The sequence below is a fragment of the Monopterus albus genome, unplaced genomic scaffold (assembly GCF_001952655.1).
Source record: "Monopterus albus unplaced genomic scaffold, M_albus_1.0 scaffold206.1, whole genome shotgun sequence".
In the NCBI taxonomy this organism is placed as follows: Eukaryota; Metazoa; Chordata; class Actinopteri; order Synbranchiformes; family Synbranchidae; genus Monopterus; species Monopterus albus.
In genome coordinates, this window is record NW_018128086.1 from 142,939 (window position 1) to 165,895 (window position 22,957).

The following is a 22,957-nucleotide window of genomic DNA, read 5'->3' on the forward strand; positions in this document are numbered from 1 at the left end:
TCAAAACGTAAGTAAACATATCAGACTGGAACCGGTATCGGTAGATATGTTAAAGGGCATGCTGGAACTATTTTTATTCTTATTTTATCACACACACCCTCTGGAGCTACTGAAGGCAAATTTGTGATATTGGGCTGTATAAATAAAATGTGACTTGACACACCCAGAAACGCGCACATTAACACACAAACGAGGGGCAGGTCTCAGGGGAGAGAGCACACCCTGAGCACACGCGTGCGTCCCTTCAGTGGTTATGGCCCTTAAAGCCCAGTCTGGAGCTGAGGCGGTGAGGCTACAGTATTACGGCTGAAGTCCTCTTGGTGACGCTCTGCTGACATCACTCTGATATTCCCCACTCAGCTCTTCGCATCACACACACGGAGCTCCAGCGACTCTCACACACACTTTGTTGCCATTTCGCTCCGCTCGCCGTGGCCAAGACGCAGCACCACACACAAGCAGCCGCGGGCTACCTGTCCAATCTGCGGCCGGCCCACACGGGGAGGGGTTAAGACTCGTAACAGATTCAAGAGGAGCGAGAAAGCTGCAAACTAAACACAGTCCAGACAGCAGAGAGCTCCGCACACACGTTGAAAGAGAAACCACAGCTTGGCTGATTTCAACCCAGGTGGTCTGAACTGAACTCGAAGTTTCTTGGCTGAACGTAGGAGGAATAATTTGGAGTCCGTTTGACCCACACAGCGGTGTTGTGGATAATTACTTCCACCTTCTGTCATGTTTAGAATGGCGAGAGATTACGCAGCGCGCTGGCCGCTCTCTCCGATGAGAAACACTTGGCTGGTGGCAGTGGCGATCATTCTCATAACCCAAGGTAAGACGGAACGACCCGAGCTGTGTCAAATATCCAGTCCCCCCTTATCAGCCCCGTGCGCCCCGATGGGCCAGCGTCGGCACTTCGAGCCGCAGCTGGGGCGTTCTGGGAGTGCTGCATGTTTCACTGTGTCACGGCTCTGTGTCCTCTTTGGATACTCTTTGGTGTGACCTGTTGTAAAAGTTTATTGTCGAAGCTCTCGGTCAGATCTCTCTCTCTCTCTCTCACTCTCTCTCTCAGTGTGTGTGTGTGTGTGTATTTTTTATACGCCATGGTACGCGAGGTGTGGCTCTGTTTGGTTTGGGTGGCTTGTCCTAATTCCTCACTGCTTCAGATGGCAGGTGACTGTTCATGGAACCTAATCCTCTCTGAGCGTCTACAAACCCTTCCACTACGGCTGACCTGTAATCGGTATTTACCTGTAAAGTGTGTTAGGGGAATGTGGTGCAATCATAGCCACTGCTCTGATTACTAACCACTAGAATGTCTGCAGAATTTGGTTCTCATTGTGCAGAGCAACAGGGTGGTGATGCCAAGTACGGTCTTGGTCCCAGCTCTTCAGGTGGCCCTTCAACAATGAGTGCTGCTTTGTCAAGAGCCGTCAATGAATAAACACTTAAGTAACTTTATAATAAAATGCACAAGGTAGAGAAATATAGCATTAGAAAACTATTTTGTGTATGTAAACAGAGTATGCATGTTTGTTGGGAGATAAAATAGTTATGACAAGTTACAGAACCTGATCTTTATGATTTTAAGAGAAAAATGTTGATATCCTTGTTAAAAAGCTGTTAAAAACAACTGGGTACACAAACTCAACATCCTTTAAAGTCAGTAACGCTGTGCTACATTTTAGAATTCCTATTTTAAAGTTGAACAAACTGCTGGCAGCAGCTGTAACAACATTGATGGTGCATTAATAATCATTACCAATAAAACACATTAAACCTGATGTGAGTCAAAAAGAAATTGCTGCAATTTACGTATCTGCCACTGCACACTGACAGAAGCATCTGATAAACCAGTGCTGATGGTATCAGACTACACATAGCAGTTGAACTATACTGTAAACTTGGTGTCAACTGATGCAAGACACCGAGTATAACGGCAATACTTGGAGTAAAAATGCAAAATGTTTACTAACAGACTGCACAATGTACACAGGATCTCTGCTGCAGCACTACAAGCCAGTAATGCCACTGTTCTTTACAGTGATAGGAACCTTTGAAGGGTTTCTGTTGAGTGCCATTGAAGCCATAAACACATTACTGAGATACCTGGAATATTGTGCAAATAATAAACAAATAAAACAAGCTATCAAATGTGCTACTGGTTATAGTGACACTTTATGTTCTTGTATAAATATTTCAGTGATAGATATGGAAATAACCACAAACTATAATAACACCTGTAAAACGCACAGCTGAGTAAGGCAGATGTGCACCACCTCCCACCAGAAACAGACTTTAGAAGCCCCCCCCCAACAACTGGGACCAGCTACAAGATTCATAACAGCAGGCTGTCAGGCAACAGTGATCGGCATAAAAATCTGTCGGCACGAGTCTGTCAGCCTGTTGTTTTCACCTGGGTGTTAACTAGTATCATCTGTCAGAGCTGTCCCCAAATTGCCTCCAAGGGAACAGAAGATGGGTCATTATGGAGCCTGAAGATATGTGGTCTGGTACACTGACATGTCTTGGAGACATGTCTCTGAGATTAAACCAAATGGGAGGGCAAGTTATTTCAAGGCCATGAGCCACAGAGCCTGTTTCGCATTGTACTGTAGTATTTTATTGCATAATAGGTGTACTGTGGTTTTTTTTATGTGGACAAGAGGATTTAACCTTGATTGGAATCTGCTTTGTAATGATTTTCTTTGTGCTCGTGCATATTTAGGGCAACGTAAGCCATAAGAATGGGAAACCTCAGTGCAGTAGCACAAAAAAAACAAGGATTATGGTGCTCGAGATCAGTGGTGTAAGCCAGGGGACGCAGGTTGGAGTGAGGATGACGGATGCTCGGCTGAGACTCTGCTACATCAGGCCTGTATTGTTAAAACACTGTCAGATTGTGACACAATCCCACAGGTTGAATTAATTTGAACATGCAGTAAGAACTGTCTTGGAGGAAACGTTTTCACACTCGTATCGCTCCTACTTGTCCTGTGAGTTAGTGACCCTGAATGACAAAGTACAAGCTTGGCTTTCCACGACTGTCCTGGGATATGAAACGATGTAAGTAAAGACTGATGCTCACTGTTTTAAACTATATGGAAATAAACTCAAAGGGGGTAAACAGCACTAGTGAAACTTTTTCATTATGATGATAGAACCATGTATAAAACAGGTGAAGTAGAGTTGAGAGCATACCATTCCAGGCAGTGGTAATTGAGTCACTTCAGGTGTCCCCTCATGCTCGTCTCTGTGCCCGAGCCTGCGCTGAAATGTCACTGATGATGAGTCCCCCCGACGGCTCGGTGCAGAGGAAGGGCTGATTAGCTTATCACTTGGAGAGCAAGCGGCCGATGATTATCACCTTCAGAGCAACACAGCCTGATTACGGAGAGCTGTTATTAATGACTCATCTTCTACCATGCGCTGCCCCGTTTTGCTGTTTGTTTGTATTTTTGAGCGTCCACTGCAGCAGCCTTCGGTACAGAGCTCTGATAGGGTTCCTCCATTTGTGAACCAGTGCAGAGGAAGCAGCTTCAGAAGCAGTCGACAGCCTTGGTACCGCTAGAGCTGCCCACTTGAGACGTCCACGTGCACGAGCACCGTTGTTTAAATTTTTTTCTTTGCAATTTTAGTTGAATAATTTTCCTTGATGCAGAAAAGGGTGGAAATCCTGTTTTTAACCCAGAACAGCGACCACCTGATCCTAGGGTTGGAAGTGTCGTGGAGTCTCAACTCACTGCGGTGCAGAGGCTCCCGCCCCGCTGTGGCTGCTGGCAGAGACTAAATGTCAAGGAGTGTTGCAGGAGAAGTGATTGTGTGTGTGTGTGTGTGTGTGTGTGTGTGTGTGTGTGTGTGTGTGTGTGTGTGTGTAGGGGCAGAAACGCACCAAGCAGATATGAAAGAGCTAGAAGTGACAAAGACCAACCTCTGCATTGGCTCACGTCAGCCTTGTTTGGGCCAGTAGGGTTGAAAAAGTGGCACCTGAACATCCGCACAGGCCATAGCCAACAGCTGACTAGCATGTACGTTTTGCACCTGTGTGACAGAAATAAGTCCCCTTCAACCTCAGCGACAGGTTGAAGGAGCATTCCTGAACCGTGCACGGACTCTGAAAGCTCAACAGCCACTAAGTGTCTTTCTCTTAGCAACGAGGGCCGACGGCAGAAAAGCCAGTGACGGGGACGGACTGGTGCTAACGGTGTAGGACCTATCGGGAGGACGAGCCCTAACAGACGGTCGACCATCGGCTTGGTGTGTCAGCCGTAGGATCGAGGGAGGGGTTGTCATTGTTGCATTGAGTTGGTCATAGATGTCATCTAAGGTGAAATACCAGTGATGATGCTGAGCAGCTGTTTGCTTCTCAAGATCCTAACATATGGGCTTAATGATGTACTTTTGTAAAAAGTATTGTTTATGGGCTTTGTTGGACTAAACCAGTCCTGCGTATCCTTTTATGAAGAATGCTCAAAGACAAATCTGTCCTTTGAGATATTTATTACAATCAATATTTAAGAAAAAATAATCAAGAAAAGCAATACAGAGCTCTGGATTCCGTCTCTTTCTGAAGCCCTATCACACAGAAGTATAGTGCATAGCTGCTGCAGGAAGCCGGAACCACGAGTTTCCTCTGCATAGAGAATTTATAATAAGAGTCATGAAAATGATCTGACGTCATCCGCGTTGTCCTTCATCCTCGTTCCTTGGTTGGTTTCTTGACCTCATTTTGACCCCTCATTTGGTGATCTTGTCGCCGGGCAGATTTTGATCTGTGACATTCTCAGTGCAACATATCCTGACCTTTCGACCTAGACATTACCCTCCTACATACGTCTTTATAAACAGTTAGTTGTTGTCTGCAGATTTAGGAAAAGCGCCAGCTTTGCAATGCAACCGTGGTCTACTTCCTGTAATGTGGTTTCCTGTCTACTCTTACAGCCTTACACATGTCTCCTATATTCTTAAAGACAAGTGAACTGGTTAAAGCAAAAGTAAATCATAAAGCATATTATACTAAAGTAAACTTGTAGATATATTTGCTAATGCAGATTATAATGTCAATCCTAGAATTTCCTCTGTTGATAAATGTTGATAATCTGAAGCCAAGACAATCAGACCTTACACCCACAAACTATTCTCGTGCAGACAGTTTAGTCATCTCAGTGTATATCTGCATGACTTCCTGTTGTTCTGAGTCTCTCTGCACCTCTCACAGCATTCCATGTCCACATGTCAAATCTTTACAAAGGTCAAACAGATTAAACAATTATTTGAACAGTTTTGTAAATACATAACATAGCACTATATCTTTTTATCAAGAATTTCTTTCTACAGCTTCTTTTGCAAGGAACTCTGTTTATAAGACACTTTCCCAAAAAGTTTGTTTTAAAGACACAAATTTGCAGTAAGATGAGAAAAAGCCAGGGTAGGAGGTACGGTAAGTCGTCCTTGCAGAATGTGCTGCATTAAAAAAAGCCGCTGTCATGTTGGGGACCAGGAATGAGCTGTTTTGCTTCCTGCAGTTTGGCCCAACCTGCAGTTTAAGGCACATTAGCATTGGACTCAAATGTCAATGACTTTTCCTGGTGAGGCATGGCGTGGTAATCATCCCCTGGAGAACAGACCATTGATGCACACTGAGAGCTCATTAATGACTCACATCAACCCAAACTGCGCAGTAATGCTGAGGGCTGTTGGTGTTTCAACCAATTTGTTTGTCATTGTTTGGGCTGCCGTGTGTGTGATGGTGATTCTCACCCAGAAAAGCACAAAGTCCTGCTGCTATGAGAGAAGGACTTGTCCTCTTAATTACAGCCTTTTCACCGATTAGTCGACACCTGTTGCTGCTTCACATTGTTTATCTGCATTGTTTGTTTCTCATAATAGTTTTTGCTGCTGGGTTTTGTTATTGATCAGAGATTTAAATGTTAATGACTTCCCACAATTCTTTGCAAGCTGGAGACGGACTCCTCACTTTGTATTGCAGGTTCTTGCAAAAGGCTGTTTGTTTTTGTACATTCATAGAAATAGTTTGGATGCTCACGGCGGTCCTCACGGTCAGGGCTAGAGTTTGGCTTGTATGTCACTTGTGGAAAGTTTGAACCGGTTGTCATGGGTACAGTTTTTGTTAACGACAGAATGTCACATCCTTTTATCTTGCAACCATGCGCAGTTAGTGTCTTTATGTGGACCTTTTAAGGACACTAGCTGTAATTAGGGGGAAGAGTTGGACTCTGGGTTTCCGTAAGAAGCTCCATCTCAGCTCAGCTTTCTGAGAATCTGCAAAGCGGGGTTTAATTCATCAAAGTGTCTGCCAAGACCCGGCAAGCATGTCTGCACTTGGTCAGCATTTTTTCTTTTTTTCATTCCACTTCTGAGGAAACCTGTTACTAAGCAAATTGCAGCTCACATTTCTAGAAATAAACCATATCATGGCTAACACCTTGGCTCTCTTTAGTGATTCTTCAGCAAACAGGTGTCGGTGAAAGAGGGATTACGGAGCGTGGCAGTAGGAGCGGTGCCATGAATCACAATGCTTGGAGGAAGGATTTTGCTTCCGGCATTCAGGGTCCAGTCAGCTTTCACTGCATCATGAATGGCTTTGCAGATCACACACAATTCTCTCCCATACGCACATTAATGATCACTGCCATGTCCCCTAGTTTGACTTTTACAGCTATGCAGAGTAAAGAAAGCTTCCACCCAGTTAGAAGGGGGAAATTCAAATGTGTGAAAATGTTTAGACAATCGTCCCTGCTTTATCTCCCAGGCTGCTCTGAGCTCATCCGTTTCACAGACCTCGGCGTTCCTCCTCTCCTGTTCAGTCATTGTTTCCTCTCCAGATATAGTCCGCCGGTGACAAAATGGAAATTGCTTTCACCGTCTGTGTGGGAGTGCAGTGGTGGGTCAGGCTGTGATGCGACTGTGTGACATTTCCATTGTACCCATGTGGGCAATTAATAAGCGCCGCAGCATTGTTTGCTTCTCTTGTATCATTATCGAGCTTTTAGCCTGTTTTTTTTTTTTTTTTTAGAGAAGGAATTGAAGGAGACAGCCCTGCTAAAATTTTGTGCAGTATTTAACCAAATTTTGTCATGCTGGCCATAATAAAAGTTGCTTAAAGAACATTACTTGCATCAGTGGTAACTGAAGTAAATCCCATCAGGTGCTAAGTGAAAAGGAAGCGGAGCAGGATGATAATTAGCACTGGCTGTTTAAAATGTCAGCTGCATTAATAAGATGCAGTCACAAGCTACTTTGCTCTTTAGGCTTGTAACTACCTGTTAGCACTACTCTGTCCATGTACCTGCAGTGGTGGGAAGTAACTAAGTACATTTACTCAAGTACAATTTTGAGGTATCCCAACTTGAGTATTTTCATTTTGTTCTACTTCATACATTGAGTTCACTAAATTTTAGAGGCAGTTATTGTACTTTTTACTCCACTACATTATTTTACAGCCTCAGTTAATAGTTACTAAAAACCATATTAATACAAATTACAGTGTAATTTGGCGGAACATTCACAAGCTACCCAGCAGTATGTCAAGTAATTCAAATTATAAGCAAGAAGCCTGTTAAAACTAGCTTCCCTTTTACCCACTGCAACATTAAATACGATGAACACAATGTATCAATAATTCTGATCCAATAATGTGATGTACATTAATGATAAATGTACATTGTGTAGTTTAAGTACTTTGTTTTGGTGCTAATACTTTGTAACAGCATTTTTTTTTTATTGTATTGCTACTTATGGGATCTGAGAACTTATTCCATCACTGTGCAGTCGATTAAATTAAATTAATATTAAATTTTTTTTGGCTCCGTACCGTTTGGGTTTGTGGACAAAATACTGGAAACATCTCTCGGCTGAATACAATGAAATACCACAACATCATCTCAACAAAAAAAAAATCTCCTCTGTGGCAAAGTCGTAACAAAAACTAAACATGATCAGCTTCATAGGAGGAAGTAGGCTTTAATGCAGCACTACTACTATATCAGATTACATTAAATAAAGGTGGTTTTTTTTTTCTATTTCACTTCTTTAAATGCCATGCTGTCACAAAGATGCGCATGTGGCTTTTGTGTGAGAGGTGATGTGGTCAGTCTCTTTAAATAAACATTTTTTAAAATCAAAAACCAGTCTGATTTAATCAGTTAAGACTTGGCACTTGGCTGCTCACACAGCTTTGCAGGACCTGGCACATTCTTAAATTTATTACCCCATATAAGAAAGTAAATCCAGGTTCAGTAGGTCGTGGTTGAGGTAACCTGTTAACCTCACTTTGAGCCTCACAGCACAACTTCCTGTTACTGGCCCTAAATACTAACAGTTTGCTGTGAAATTGCAGCCATAAGACATTGAATGTTGTGTAACTGCTCCTAAATATTATCGTCAGCTGTCATCATTCAGTTTCAGTCATATCCTGTTCTGTTTGAGGAGACCGGTTGGAAAGTGAAACCTTTTTAATCCCGGGGATGAACAGGTCAGAGATGCCAGACTGTCACTCGTCGTCAAGATGCCCGTTACTCCTCCCTGCTTCTTCACAAATCTTTAGTAGTCATGCAATATAATATCTCTTTACTGCTGTGCTGACAGCTTTTTGGCTTCCTCTTTGAACCTCCCCAAACTCAAACATTTCAGCTCTACCTTATCTGAGTTTCATAACACTCAGTGAAACAAAGAATGGAAGGTGGAGAATCTTAGTCTTTCTGGAGTCAACACCTCTCTAAAGAAATGCAAATGGAGCAGGGAGAGAATAGAGAGCATCGATTTATCTCTGCTTCCCCATCCATAAATAACTGTCCTGCTTTGTGTAGCCTGGAGACTGTTAGCAACAAGTTGTGCAGGTCAGCAGCTAGCTAGACTCTCTGTATTGATAAAATGTTAAAACGTAACAGAGCCAAAGAGAGGATGTGTGCGGTAACAGTCAGTCACTCCTTGCACCTTTGTTCGCTTCTTGACTCCTTCCATACCATCATTTAAATGGATCGCATTGCCTCTGTGTGCTGTGCATGTGCATGTCAAGGGCGATCACTTTGATAGACGGCGCCTCTTCTGTTGTTTCTCATTTGCATAACGCAAGCTAACATCTCTCCTCCTTCCCCTGTTCACACAGGAGCACATCTTTATGCCAGTCACATGCACATTAAAAGAGAATACCAGTGTCATTTAGAGTTACAGCTCATTTACCACTGCCTCTTTCTAGTGTATGTTCCCACCAATCATTCAGCAATGCGTGTCATATGTAATTATATCATTTTTAAAAAGATAAACAAGCTTGGTGGTTATTTCAAACCTGCCTTGAAATGAACGGCTGTCCTGGTAGACAAAGCAGCCGCATGTAAAAAAGACATGGATCTGACAATTAACTTTGTCAGGTTGCATTTTTTTCTTTTCCTTCCGGCAGAGACTTTGTGTCTTCCTGTGGGCGTCAGGTGACTGACAGGAAGCAGCCTGGTGCGAGTCTTCTCTGTTTGTAATGACAGTGGGAAATGGGCTCCTGTCGGCCTTCGGTCAGAGACACTGGAATATCCTCTGGGTTTGTGAAAGGTCAATGTGTGCGGACTGATATGAAAACCTTTATTTCTGGCACATTAATACAATTCACAAACTACAATAAAAGTCGGACTTTGCAACTATTAGTTTATACTTTAGAGAACTGTACTCCACAGACCAAGCTATGAACAGTTCTCCTTATGTGGCAGAAAGCTGTTCCAGAGGTGAATATCACGAAACCTGACCAAATGATTCAAACCTAATTAAAAATGGCTCATCTCCAGTTTGCTGCAGCAGGTTCCTCTGCTTTCCCTTCAGGACCAGACTCTGCTTCATCTGTTTCTATGTACTGTCCGGCACTTTCAGCTGCAATTATAATTCAAGGTAAAGATCGACCGTACCTGTATTATTCATTAGGTCCTGTTCTGATTTGGCTGGGGGTGAACATAAGTCATCACCTCCGTCCGGAAGAGGTGCTCATAAATAATTTACATTTTATGTCAATAACTTCTAAAACAAGATGGAAAGGAATCTTGGCTGTTTGTAAGGACGGATGAAGAGCGATCTAAACATCTAGTGTCAGATTAATATCAAAACAGCCGTAACACCATCTCTTTAACATGGCAGTATTCTACATATCTGAATCATTCTGGCCTCATTTACTCTTAAATTACCATTAAGTTAGCTCACATGCAAACAGTGCACAAACACAGATGTGCAGACAGGTTTAACCCCCCCAAAATCTTCCTGGCGGCTGCTGTTAAACCTGATTAATTGCTTACATGTCCTTCACTAATTCAGCTGTTGATTGAGATAGAGATCACCATGACAGCTGCAGCCCAAGGTTTTCTTTCTCCCTTTCTTCTCTACCCTGACAACCTACAGTGCTACTTCCCTAAAATCCTGACTCTCCCGTCTCCAATCCAAAGCTGGGATCACCTCTCTATTCACCCACTTTGAGTGGGTTTTTTACTATGAATCCAAAATTGAGCTTTTTTGACATGGAAGGTTGATGTTCTTTTGACGTGAAACTGTTCAGTATTCCAGATGGCTCCAGACATGGGGTCTTTGACAACCACAGATTTTCATTGCATGATAGAATAACAATTCTTTCAAAGGCAGGATTTTCTAGTTTCCTCTTTAATACTATATCATTGTCAAATGACTTGAGATATTGGCTGGTGCTCTTCCATAGGCCCTGTGGGCTTTCTTCTCACAGCTCATTTCATTATTTCTCCTCCCTGCTGCTTTTGATGCATACTCTTACCTGTCAGTCTGCCAGAAGCATCTTGGCTGGGGGTTTTGTAGGAGAGGCTCTTGTCCAGGTTCTTTTACATTAGACCAAATGAAAGTGCAAAACAGATTAGTGAGGCTACCGGTTGTAAATAGCGACTGCTGAACATCTGTCATCCTCGTAACCATTGTGTTATTGTCAGCACTGTGAGGTTAGAAGTCGGTTTTCTCTGCACAAATATTACCAAAACAAAAGTCTGTGTTTATTGCGTTTTTGTGATCAGTGATTAAGATGATTCAGTTTCTTGGAATAAGCCTCAGTAGTGTAATCATGAGCAATTTTGCAAGAATAAACAGGTCCTGTATGCAGCATTTTACTGGGATGGGTATGCACATACAGTTGAAAAGCATGTTGCTGTGAGAGACGGTGCTTTTGACAAGCTCCGTCTGTTAGCTGCAGTGATACAGCCACAGTGGACTGTGTGATGTGAGTCAGTGTGACAGACAGTCCCGTGTTTTTGTAGCTGTGAGGACACTTGACATGATGCATTCACCAGCTTTATTTACCCTAAACCTGATTGTAACATGAATAAAATCATGTTTTAACCATAAACCTGATTGTAACATGAATAAAATCAAATTTTAACGCTAAACCAAGTATGTAAACTGGCTAAAATGTCCTCACAACAACAGCATCCGACAAGAACTAGTCCACACAATGTAATGGAGATGTGGCTTCTCATTTCTCTGAAATACTGGAAACAGATCAAACCTAAGTGCCATGGGAATTAAATACAGTAGCTCACATGTCAAAACCCAAGAAGTCATTGACATGAAGTTGTCTCCAGTGGTTCATTTACATGACAGTCATCACAACACTGATGTTAACCCGAGCTGCTCTGATGTGCCAGGAAGTGCTTGAAATGATATTTTATAGGGTTTAAAAATGAGATATCATTGAGGTAAATGTTAGAAGCCTGTCATGTCTCTGTACTAGTGCAGAAACCTACCTTTTTATAAAGGGCTAAAACCACAGAGCAGTGTCTAAAACTGAAACTCTGTTTGACAAGTAACATTAGATTGGATCAGCAACAATGGGAAAACTGTAGCTGTCGAACAAAAGGAGTAACTGTAATTATGAGCGTGGCAATTATTGTAATAATCTGCTAATCTGCCTGCCACACTGAAACTAGAATATCCAGCCATCCGTTTTCTAAACCACTCACCCTGATCAGGGCCGAGGGGGCTGGAGCCGATCCCAGCATGCACTGGGTGAGTGGCAGTGCACACCCTGAACAGGTCCTGAGGGTGTACCCTGTGTCTAAGATCCTGGAATTAAAAAGTAAAAAGCCTCAATACTTCAAATGGTGACATGCAGCAGTTTTTGGCTGCTGGTATGCAAGTGTAATGGCATTTTTAAGTATATCCATTTATATTGTTGATTTACATATTAAAGTATAGTCTGCTAACGATTGTGGTAACTAACTGTGGTAACCTTTCACACACTGGACAAGTGAACTTGGTTTTCTGCTGAATCACTGAATGCCTAAGGTATCTTTGTTTGCTGGAAGAAGCAACTGTAACATCCGCAGACCTTGAAAGTATCTCATGTGAACCTCAGTGTTTTGCCAATTAGAAACTCTTTGAACACAGAAGCACAATTGTTCTCAGTGTACCCTCCTTTTGTGTGACGTTATCTTCTGCCTTATATTGAAGTGATTCTTGTTTATCCTTTGAGTCTCTGTAACATGCATCCTGGTGTGCTGTTGTAGACAACTCCTTTCTGCAGAAATAAATCAAACCTGAAGACGTCTCCATTCTCAAATCTCTTTATTTCTCACTCACTGTTGGTTGTATATTATTATAAAGGAAATTCAGTTTTTTTCCTTAACAGCAACACAAGTCAAAACAGAGTCGCACTGTTCATTAAGTAAACGATAGTTAAAATTCACGAGCCATGCACTTACGACTAGTTTGGCTAAAATGTATCAGTTTAAACTTTAAGTCTTTCTTTGGTGTAATCTACTGTACTTATTAATTTTCTAGAGTTATAAAAAGTATTGTGTGGTTGTTTGTGAGGTATTGCAGGCATCTTTATCCGCAGCACTATTATAGTCGTACTGTCGAGTAACACTTTCAGTCATTAAAACCACAGCATTTCAGTCGGCTCTTTAGTTCATGGCTCCAAAGGTGAATTCCACTGAGCCGCCAGCAGCAACACATCCCCTCCCACTTGGTATTTGTGCTTACCTCAGAAAACTCCATTAACTAAGGTTTTAGGATTGGAAAATAGAAAATGACTTGTGCGGCCAGGCCTCTGACCTCTCCGCTCCCTCCTCCCCGAGTCTATTTCCTGGTGTTGGGCTTTTCACAATGTGCGGATGATTTCTTAATCCCCAGGGATGCATCTGAGGTTGGAAGCAAAATGCTTCAACTGTTCTTGTTTCCCACCATGCGGGCGTCCTGACTGTGGCAGACTGGCTGCCCAGTTAGCTGGACGGAGAGAAAAAGGTGCTAATGAGATACGCGCCTGCTCTTTCATGTGTGTCCTCTTCTCTTCCCAGCATGCCATTTCCCTCGACTCTGCTATAAACGTCTAGATTTCTGACTGCTAATGTACAAAGCCATCGTGTCTGAACTAAAAAGTTAAATAGATTTGGAAGTGAATCAACTGAGTCAGGCACTTTTCACTATGAAAGGCAGTGTGAAGGGGAACGTGTTAATAAGCTGGTTTGGATCACCACTCGTGCCTCGGTGTCATCAACAGGATGAAACTCTGGTCAAAAGGATGAAGGACTGAATGAGGGAAAGTGAGAGGATGATAGCGGTAGAGCCTAAAGCTAAAGTTGTGCCTAAATAAACAAAAAACAAAGCAATTGACATGACTCCGCTAGTCAAATGAATCTCAAGCATCCCATGTGCTCCTAATCGATTTCCCATCTTCCAGCATTCATTTACATACATTAAGTTTTATACTCTGATAACATGAGAGGCTTGAAACTGCCCATTGACTATGGCAACGCAGTGGATATACAGCCATTATGAGTGGCACCCAGAGTTAAGCAGAGGCTGCTTAGAAATGTCTTACTTGTGTTTGATTAAGGAAGCACAGAGTTTGAGATTGTGCTGCTAAACAAATATTTCTAATCCAGGAAACTTAAAAAAAATCTAAATTTCTCCAGCGTCAATGCTTGTTATTTGTTCTCTGGGTTTGATTTTTGTTTGTTCTTGACAACAGCTTATGAATCCTGTGCCATCTGCAGCTGGTTTAAGAAGGTTAATTATCCCAGTGCACCATACTGATACAACTGGAGAGTAACAACTGTTCAGAAGAGAAAATCATAAAATACTTTTCATTTGAATTTCACGAATTAAAACGGCTATGGTGCTTTGAGTCTGCTTAGAGTATTTCCTTCTGCAGTCCTCATTTGTTTTAATGGCTGGCAGTCCCGGCACATTCCAGTCGGGCTCTATGGGAGATGCGGTTTACACAGGACTGTGTACTGTGGCTTGAGCCCTGGGTTCTGCTCCAGAATTGGAGCAGTGGGATTGTCTTTGTGCCCTTTCAGTGAGAATGAACATGAACTTTGTTTTTACTCATTAAACCGTACTTACCAGAAAGTGGTGCCTTACAGAGCGATGAAGTCAAAAGTGAGCCATGTAAGATGCTTGCGTTCCATAAACGTATTTTTAGACTAATTTGAACCATGCAGTGAAACTGTCATGTTGAATTAAAAAAATGTTTTTTGAAAGTGTGTGAGTTTGAACTTTCCAGCTGTCTTCTGTCTGGCTGGAAGGAAGCATCAAGCTTATCATTGCTTCATTACAACTCAGTTGGTTTGAGATGAGCATATTGTAATTGCTTGTTAGAACTAAATATGCAGTGGGCATGATGGGTTAAATGCCAATTAGCCCAGTATGAGTGAGTCTGGATGCAGCCTAGTGGTACAGACACAGAACTGTTTGCTGGCTTTAACCTGAGGCACTTCAGGGCTCTGGGTCAACTTGGTGTTTGACCTGACAGCTCTGGCTATGCTGACATCCTGTTGCCTCTATTCCTGGTTCACTTTCTGTTTTATTGGGGTACTGAGGTTGGTGCTCTGTGACCACTCATCCTTTCTTCCTGAAATGATGCGGAGCGAGCAAGGACCAGAGGATTTGAACATGCTGAAGAGTGAGGGGCTGAGCCTGCCCTTCAAGCAGCCTTGTTCTTTCCTTTTACTCTCATGTATTATTCCCAGAGTGTGGCCGCTGGTGTGTTTATGTGGCTGATGGAAGGCCATCATACATGTGGATTTTTCTCGCCACACACCCTTGCACATTCTCAAGTGCATGTGCACAGACAGTGATCCCTGCGTTGCCCCTTCAGCATCTTGATTGTCTGCCCCACACACTGAAGTTACTGCTATACACACAGTCCAGTACAACTACTCAATGGCCCCCTGACAGCTAAGCAGTCAGTCGCTTCTTTCAGAAAACAGATAAAAGATTTTTTGAAAGTGTTTTCCCATGTTGTCTCTTTTCACTGTCTGCTGCCAGTGAAGTGAGGGGACAATGGCAGGGTTTGTGTTTGCATGCATGATGGGGATCATCAGTTTACATTTGTGCAGATGTGTAAATGATGTGTTGAGGCGGAGCGAAATGGCCAACTGAGTTGGATGCATGTAACTGCTAAAGCTGGGAACTGCAGCAGTAGGACAGCTAAATGCTAAATGTTTGGCCAGAAAAATACCTGCACACACTCTAGAACTGACAGTTTAATATTTACCAATACTGCTACAAAAACCACATTTTAACACTGACAGTAAAGAATAGTGTGGGGGGGTGGGGGGTCTGATCAGTGAATCTGTAGTCCTGTATCTGATGTTTGTTTGCATACTGAAACATATCTATGAAATCACAGGATGTACATTCTAGGTTAGAGTTTTTAAAATGATGTTGCTTGTTACAGTCTGGCACCCTGCAGATTTATGACAACGTGGCCTAATTCCCCCATTTGGGGGCAAATGATGAGTCAAGTATCATTAAGCTTGAATATGGAGCCTCCATTCCATAGGAAGGCTAGGCTTGCCCTTTTTTTGCACATTTGTGTACTGGTAACTGATCAGTAACAGGACGGAGATGGCAACTGTGCACCCAAATGAAGAAGAACAAATGTCCTGTGATACAGTGACTTTTATACTGTGTACCATGTGACATTTCCAGTTCAACTCTGACCTTTATCCCATGTCACCATCTGTCCCTGTACCCAGCTTTTGGCTCGTGGTTCTGCATGCTGTCCAATAAAGTAAAAGAAAAAGCCATAAAAATGATCTTTAAATACAGGCATGGGAGCTATGTGGCCACAGCTGCATCGGGCAGGATGACGAGTGAATGCCGTGGACTCCTCCTCTTCCTTCTCTTTGTCTTATTTTACTGGTTCACCAGTTAGTTAATTGGCAGGAGTGTGGTGCCACCAGTGGATTAACATCAAATGGATGTGTCATTCCGCCCACCTCTGGTATCATTTGCTTAGACAAGGAAGGGTGTCATTTTCTAATATACGGCCACAGATGGATTAATTATGAGCTTTAATCAGTCTGTTATCGCCAGCATAATACAGACGAGTGTAGACACACTGCTGCCCAGACTTCAGTACGCACAAACACACATACTGTAAGTGATAGCTGCTAACATTTGCCGCCACAGATTGCTAATTAAATGAGATGAGATTGTACATGTCAGTCGTCTAATTTTTAGCATCAACATTATTTGACCTCCTGACTGCCACGACTCGCTCAGCCAAACGTAATATAAACTGCACTGTCATCACAACATTTAATAAATCAAATGAGCTAAGGCTCCATCTGTTTGGCTGGACATGTGCTCCGAGGGGAAGGAGCTGCTCCAGTCGCCTCGGAGCAACACTAAACAGGTCATGGACATAAAGAAAGGTTGCACAAGGATGGCGCTCGCATTCAGAATTAATTAGCCTGTCGTCATATTTAGAACAAAGCAGGACAAAGAATAAAATAAAACAAAAATGGGACAGATGGCAGCTGGTAACTAATCCAATAAATGTGTCATTAGAACCTCGCCCCATCAGTGAGATTAAAGTCAGTAAGTCTTTTTTGATTAATGTGAAGTTTGACTAATTAAGTCTGCCTCCAAAATGTGCACAGGGACAGATGTGAACACATAGACATGCCACATGCAAACACACATTTGGTTTGCTACTTACTGGTTTAACTTGTGAGAAGCTTCCCACTCTACATGTGCGACCATATGTTTGTACAGTAGCCTGTGTGTGTTGTATCCATGACTGTTGTCCCATGGTGTGTGTGTGTGTGTGTGTGAAAGTGGGTCATCTCGCACTGTGTCGGCAGAAGGTAATCTGTTCGCCACCTGAGATTAGAGATGTTTCTTACACTGAAGTTTTATATTTAGGTTTGTGTGTCCTCCACCACCGCAGCCTCCTTTCTCAGCCAATTTTTCTTTTTGGAAGTGTGGATGAGTTATTGTGGGTATGAACGGGAGGATATAGGGTTTGGTTTAGTTTTTCTCTGACAGAGAAGCTCTGAATCAACTATCAAAACATTTGATGCTTAGCCTCACAGCTAACACATCCCATGACTCTGGATGTTTTGTGTGTGTGTGTATTTGTGTGAATACCAGTGTTTTTGCTTGTGTAGGTCTGTCCTTGAGTCGACCCTGTCAGCTCTTTGCTTATGCTCGTTTGTCTGTCCTTAATTTGGCCACAGGTTTGTCACTGTGCTTGTGCATCCAGCCCAGTCTCAGATGCTGTAGGCCTGGCATGTGTGTGCGTGTGTTGTCGGCCAGCTGCAGCGGCCTTATCTCAGATCAGTGCAGGTTACCACAATAGCTGCGTTCACACATTCCATTGCCATATATGGGCAACGGAGCACAACACAGACATTACTGTCACGCTGCAGGCTTGTTTAGTGTAATCACTCCTCCATTGCTCTCCTCGTAAACTCTTCCATCATCTCCTCTCCACTGTGGCCTCTCCCCTCCTCATCATTTGTCAGTTCATTTCCTCCTCTTCTCACTCATTTGCTCCCCCCCCCTTCATCACATCTGTCCTGCTTCTCATGTCACTTCTCTCTATCTCCTCCTCCTCCTCATCCTTGGCCTCTTCCTGTTATTTATCATTGCCCTTCTCTCACTTTGGCATGCGTCTCTTCTCCTCTCCTTCTCGTTTTTATTCTTCCCCTTTCCTCTTCATCATTGCCCTTCTCTTCTCTAATTGCCATTCATCACCTCTCCTCTTCTCGACATTCTCCTCCTTAGTTTCCAGTCATTCTTCTTCTCCTCCTGTCTCATGCCATTCATGCCTTCTCATCTTCCGTCCTCTCCTGATCCCACTTCCTCCTCTTCTACTCAATCAATGCATCATCTCAGCTTTCCTTGGATTTCCCCTCCTGTTTTTGCTCTTCTCATCCTCTGCTAAATCTTTTGAAATGCTTGACTTTGCTTGAATATCTCCCCCAGCAAATCTCTGGTCCAGTTTGCGGTGTATATCAAAAGAGTCTTTGTTGTCAGCTTGGGATAAAGGCAATTCCAAACATTCACTCTTCAGTTCACAGGCCTGTAACTGAGCTAAAGATCTTCTCTGATTGAATGACAGGTATCCATGGAAATCATATGCTTCTAGCAAAGCGCCCTTCAAGTTTAACCACATCACATTAGTCCAGTATGCTTTGACCAGCCATAGCAACAGTACAAACTGAAACCCGAGCTGTGAAATGACTGATGCAAGAAAGATGTGTAAAAATGGATCATGTTTTGAATACAGCCTCCTTGGGTTTCCTTGGGTGCACTCAGGGGCTTTCTGATATAAAGGAAAATTATAGAGTTAGTTGAGGAAATGTGAACCAGGACCCATTAGTGTATATTATTACTGACAGTTATTGCTCTCTTATTTCAAGATAAAAGGTTTAGTGCTTTTAGAGCTCAAACTAAAGACCTCAGACCTGCAATAACTGACTCGTTCAGCCACTTGAGGGCAGAGGAAACAAGCTGTAAATACAACATTGATGCACTGTTACCTTGTAACACTGAACGTGTTTTCAAAATCTACCGGTTGCATCCAGAAACTGCGCTGACAGTGAATGAAAACAATGAGCTGAAAGATGCCAAAGTGCACCACAGAGCAACGACTCCTTTCATGTTGCACATTAATCCATCACCAGTGTAAAAATATCATCTGGAGCACTTTTAAAGACCCCATGAAAAATCCAACTTCCTGAATGTTTTATTTCCCTTTGAAGCAGGATTAGCTGACATATTGTACTGCAGTTAGGTTCTTTTCATGCTGTGAGTATTTAGTTTGGTTTTAAAGTACTAGAGGTCTAACATGGATTAAATGCCCACCTGTGCATACACAAAGCAACACACATGCTTGTTACTCCGCAGAGGTTTGGCTGCCATCGATCGCCGGCGTTGTTGATATTCACCACCACACTAGCAGCCTCGATATATTCACTGTAGCATATTGGCAGGGGAGGCCAGGGTGACAGACTGGCTGCGAAACATGGCGAGAATGACCCAGGTCGAAAGGAGAAAAGTAAAAATGAGAGCAATATAAATGGAGGGGGAATGTTCCTCCTGCTCTGCTCTAAGAAAGACTTGGTGGGAATGATTACCGGTGAAAGCTAAATTGGCAATCTGCCCTTTCTTGTCTTTCTGTTGCTCTGGTTTTTGTGACCAATTCTCCTTCTCCTGCCACTCCTCTCTCTTTGTCACAGTCTATCTCTCTATCATTCTTTCTCTGCTTTCTTTTTACACACTTCTCCTTCCTTTCCTATTGCCTTCCTTTCTTCACCTCTCCATGCTGTCTTTCGTTCCCTTTGTTTCATTTTTGGCCTCCTCTCTCTCTTTTGTTCTTCTAGGAATTATCTCCTCCTTCCTCTCAGAATGTGTTCGCTCTAAGCTGCCAAATGGGAAAATGCATCTTTTTTTCTTTCTGTTTTGGCCCTTTGTTCACATTTAGCTGCCATTTTTGACAACTTAAAAGTTTAGCTTTTAGTCGGCATGGATTAATCTTAAAATGTTGGTTGGCACATTTTATTGGGGTTAGGAAAACAAATCTTTTGGAAAATGGTGCAGGGGTCGGTCACATTTTCAAGTTTCCTTGTTGAGTTTTCTTCTTGAAGTGCACTGCGTGTATCCTTCAGGTCTGATAATATATGTAGGACAGTGCAATGTGACATCCCTTGTTAGCTTGTCTTGGTTGGCACAGTGAAATGCTTTTTGTGAATTACCACCACCAAATGTTGATCAGTGTGAAACTGGAGGCAGGAATGTTTACGGCGTCCCAGTTTTTTCTTCTTTTGCATTGTACAAACAAAACGGAGCCAAATTGTAAAGCTACATGGAAAGTGTATGTAAACACAGTATCCCACTGGTGACCGGGGAAATGAGGAGGAGTTTAATCATGTGAGACTCAGCAGAGTAACTGGCCTGTGTCTGATGGCGACTGTGATGAACTGTTTTGTTTAATGAAAAAGAAGAGATGAAGCAGTCTCCTAATGTTCAGGCATTTGAGTTTTGGTTGATCTTGATGAACTGGGATACACATCGTCACTCTTAACACTGTTTTTTAAGTCAGCTGCTTCAGTGTGAACGTGCTCCGAGTCTTGTTTTTCTCGTCTTCTCCCTCTTTCATCTCCTCTGCACTCCTTCCTTTCCTTCCTCTCACTCCTCATTGGTGCCACAAGATTAATCCTATTCTACTATAGATCTCCTCTTCATACACTTTCTTCTCTCACCCTTTTTCTGGTGGACCTTCCTCCTGCGCTGTGGGGCAGGTTGGGTCATGTTTATTTCAGTGGTTGTCTATAGCTGAGACCTTCCACCTCTGTCTCTCCTCATTCCTCTTCCTCCTTCCACTTAAGCTGCTCTTTATCGCTGATGGGTTCCTGGTCTCCTGCTGCTGCTTTGTGTTAGAGTACCTCTTCTTTTCCCTCCTTCAGCTCAACACTGATGGAACTCCTTGCTTTCTCGCTTTTAATCTCCTGTCTTGTTCTCTGAGAATAACCAGAAGGAGCATAGTCTTGAACTATCTAAATCTGAGGCTGTTTAAAGGTGGTATGGTGTTTTTCACACCATTTCAGGGAAAAATATTATACAAATAAAGTTGACCTTTTATGACAGGATAATAAATCATAATAGAAAAAAAAGCAGTTAGATTCTTCAGGTCATCACTTTTTCATTCTTAGTTTTACTTCCCTTTTGTTGAATTTGGCACTTTGGTATTTGTACAACCCTCCTCTGGTCATGAAGTATAGAAGAAGTTATTTAGCTGTGAAACATTACTTAAACTCTGTTAGGTGTTTCTTTCTTACATTCAAAAATCTGCAAAATGTTTTTTTTTTACCTTGTTCCTATCTGTCCTTTAAGGCAGGAAAATAGCTTTTTCATTACTTTTTTTTTGTTATTTGTTTTTATATTGCTGATTTTGTCCAACAAACAGATCCAACTGCAAACATTCAATTTACAACAAAATAAGATGGAAGCAGAAAATCCTGATATTTGACTTTGGCAGTTTGTCCTGATAAATTGATATATAAAATATTAAAGTCCATAGTTCATTCATTTTGTCCTGTTGACTAACCTAGCTGATTCTTTTGGCCTTTTTGGAGCAGTGATTACAGACCTTATGAGAGGTGTTGGCTAGTTTCTTCTTTCTTATTTTTAAATTCCGGTTCAGATTTAAACATTCCTCTCACAGGCTCAGATTTGGTTAAACCTGCAGAATGTGTTCAGTGGAAGCTGGAAGCAGAGCATGCATTTAAATGCCAGCTGCCTGTTTGTGGGTCCTGCACTGCAGATATTTGTATGCTTATCTTTGGTGTGTGGAGCCTTGGAAATGCTTCAAATGGTTTTGAGTCACTTTGTTTTTATGTGCAAAATGTGATGAGTTTCATTAGAGAACATCAGAAGGAAACACTTTATTCTGCTCCTTTTCACGCTATTTATTTGCCTCTTCTTCTTTTCATCTCTCAGCCTGAAATCGGTCCCACACCTCCTGCTCCTCCCTCACCACCTTGTGCTTTGCAAGTCTGCTTCTCCTTATTCTCCTTAGTCAACAAGCCGTGACACACACCATCCACCCACGTTCATGAAAAATACACATACATAAAAATAGCCAAAACACAAAACATGATGGCAGACGGACACACATGAGCACTATATTGCCACACAAAGCAAAAGCATAAATGCACAAACATGACTGGGAACATATACGGAACTGTACTCCAAGCTGATGCACAAGCAAACAGATGCCTAATCACACATTCGCACACAGATAGATGTACGCAGAGGAGAACAGCCTGGCAATCTGTTTCCTTGCCTCATTTTTTCTCTGCCTGTCTCTCTCTTACTCACTCACTCAATTTGGTTCGATTTACCATCCTGTCAGGCCCGCTGATGCCCTCATTTCAGGCTGGCTATGTAAATATTATTGTTGAATCTGAGATGAGATGCCATTCCCTGGTGAATCTCTTGCTGCTGTTTCTCCCAACAGTCTGTCATATGTGCCAATGTATAATCTATCACCTTGACAAGCTGTAGCTCCCCACGATCAGCACTGCTCCATCCCCCCCGCTGGGTGCCAGCCGTGTGCGAGAGCAGGCATGTCGGCACCAGGTTAAGGCTAAAGCACCCGTAGGTTTCACTGCTCCTAATTTTGAGTTTTTGCACCCCCCTGCCTGAGGGCTACCTTCAATCGCTGATCTCTGTACATGATGTTTCAGTCGACTGACATGCACAGGTGTGTGTGTGTGTGTGTGTCTCAGCTTTCTTTTTGAGCATGTGAATGTCTTTAATGCTATATTTTGGTACCTGTGGTGTTTTGTGCATAAATGTTTCTGAAACGCGCGTGTATCTTTGAGATGGATCAGTAATATAGTTTTCTATTGAGTGTGACAGTGCGATCTATCTCTGCCATTGTGGGAATTCTCTACCACATCTATAGCCACAGGATTCGGACAAAAAATCGTAGCAGCATTGATCCTCTATTGCTCAAGCAAGACACTTGATACAGAGTGTCTCCTACCGAGAGTATCTCATCTGGCTTGTCTCTGCAGGCAGAACAAGGCACCTCATTATTTTGGATGCATGTACACACACATGCACAAGTCTACATAAGGGGGCACAACATGAATATAATGTACCAAATAGGTAAACGAGTGCCTGAGTGAATTGGCTCAGTTGC

General features: G+C 42.6%; 1 protein-coding gene across 4 annotated transcripts in view; it reads left to right on the plus strand.

Annotated features, from left to right (window-relative positions):
* The first annotated feature begins 310 nt into the window (after positions 1 to 310).
* The window catches only part of pvrl2l (PVR cell adhesion molecule related 2 like), a 242,152-nt gene continuing 219,505 nt past the window's right edge, over positions 311 to 22,957 (plus strand). For 2 of the 4 annotated variants that reach the window (XM_020618477.1, XM_020618478.1), the window contains exon 1: positions 317 to 832. In XM_020618477.1, coding sequence (XP_020474133.1) covers positions 736 to 832 — 97 coding nt within the window. In that variant the 5' untranslated portion in view covers positions 317 to 735. Of the gene's footprint in view, positions 833 to 22,957 lie in introns of all 4 variants that reach the window. The other 2 variants (XM_020618476.1, XM_020618475.1) reach the window with 2 other exon arrangements.